Source organism: Sinocyclocheilus grahami, unplaced genomic scaffold, assembly GCF_001515645.1.
Source record: "Sinocyclocheilus grahami isolate Dianchi unplaced genomic scaffold, SAMN03320097.WGS_v1.1 scaffold14672.1, whole genome shotgun sequence".
NCBI classification, from domain to species: domain Eukaryota; kingdom Metazoa; phylum Chordata; class Actinopteri; order Cypriniformes; family Cyprinidae; genus Sinocyclocheilus; species Sinocyclocheilus grahami.
In genome coordinates this window covers 1-339 of record NW_015515434.1, presented here as the reverse complement: position 1 = coordinate 339, position 339 = coordinate 1, and the positions used below count along the sequence as shown (strand labels likewise).

General features: G+C 38.3%; 1 protein-coding gene across 1 annotated transcript in view; it reads left to right on the top strand.

The window, feature by feature from the left end:
* Positions 1-336, top strand: part of LOC107579148 (DNA polymerase kappa-like) — a gene marked incomplete at both ends in the record, with an annotated part of 5,338 nt that extends 5,002 nt beyond the window's left edge. The window contains one exon of the mRNA XM_016265008.1: positions 163-336. Coding sequence (XP_016120494.1) covers positions 163-336 — 174 coding nt within the window. The remainder of the gene's footprint in view (positions 1-162) is intronic.
* Between the last annotated feature and the right edge of the window lie 3 nt (positions 337-339).

Genomic DNA, 339 nt, shown 5'->3' with positions numbered 1-339 from the left:
AAAGTCATGGAAATTTATTGGTAAAAATGTGTACGAACCCTGTAGTTTATGATGTGCAGAAACATGTCAAATAAACTCCATACACAATTAGTATAAATGTAAACATGCAGAAATATTGGTCTTGCATTCATAAGATGGAATGTATTTGTGTTTGTACTATAGGGCAAAACTGTTACTTTGAAGCTGAAGAACGTCAAATTTGAAGTGAAGACCAGAGCGTTTACGCTGCAGTACGCTGTCTGCACTGAGGAGGAGATCTTTGCTGCTGCTAAGGACCTTCTCAAAGTTGAGATTGACAGTGTCAGCCCTCAGCCACTAAAACTAAGACTCATGGGTATA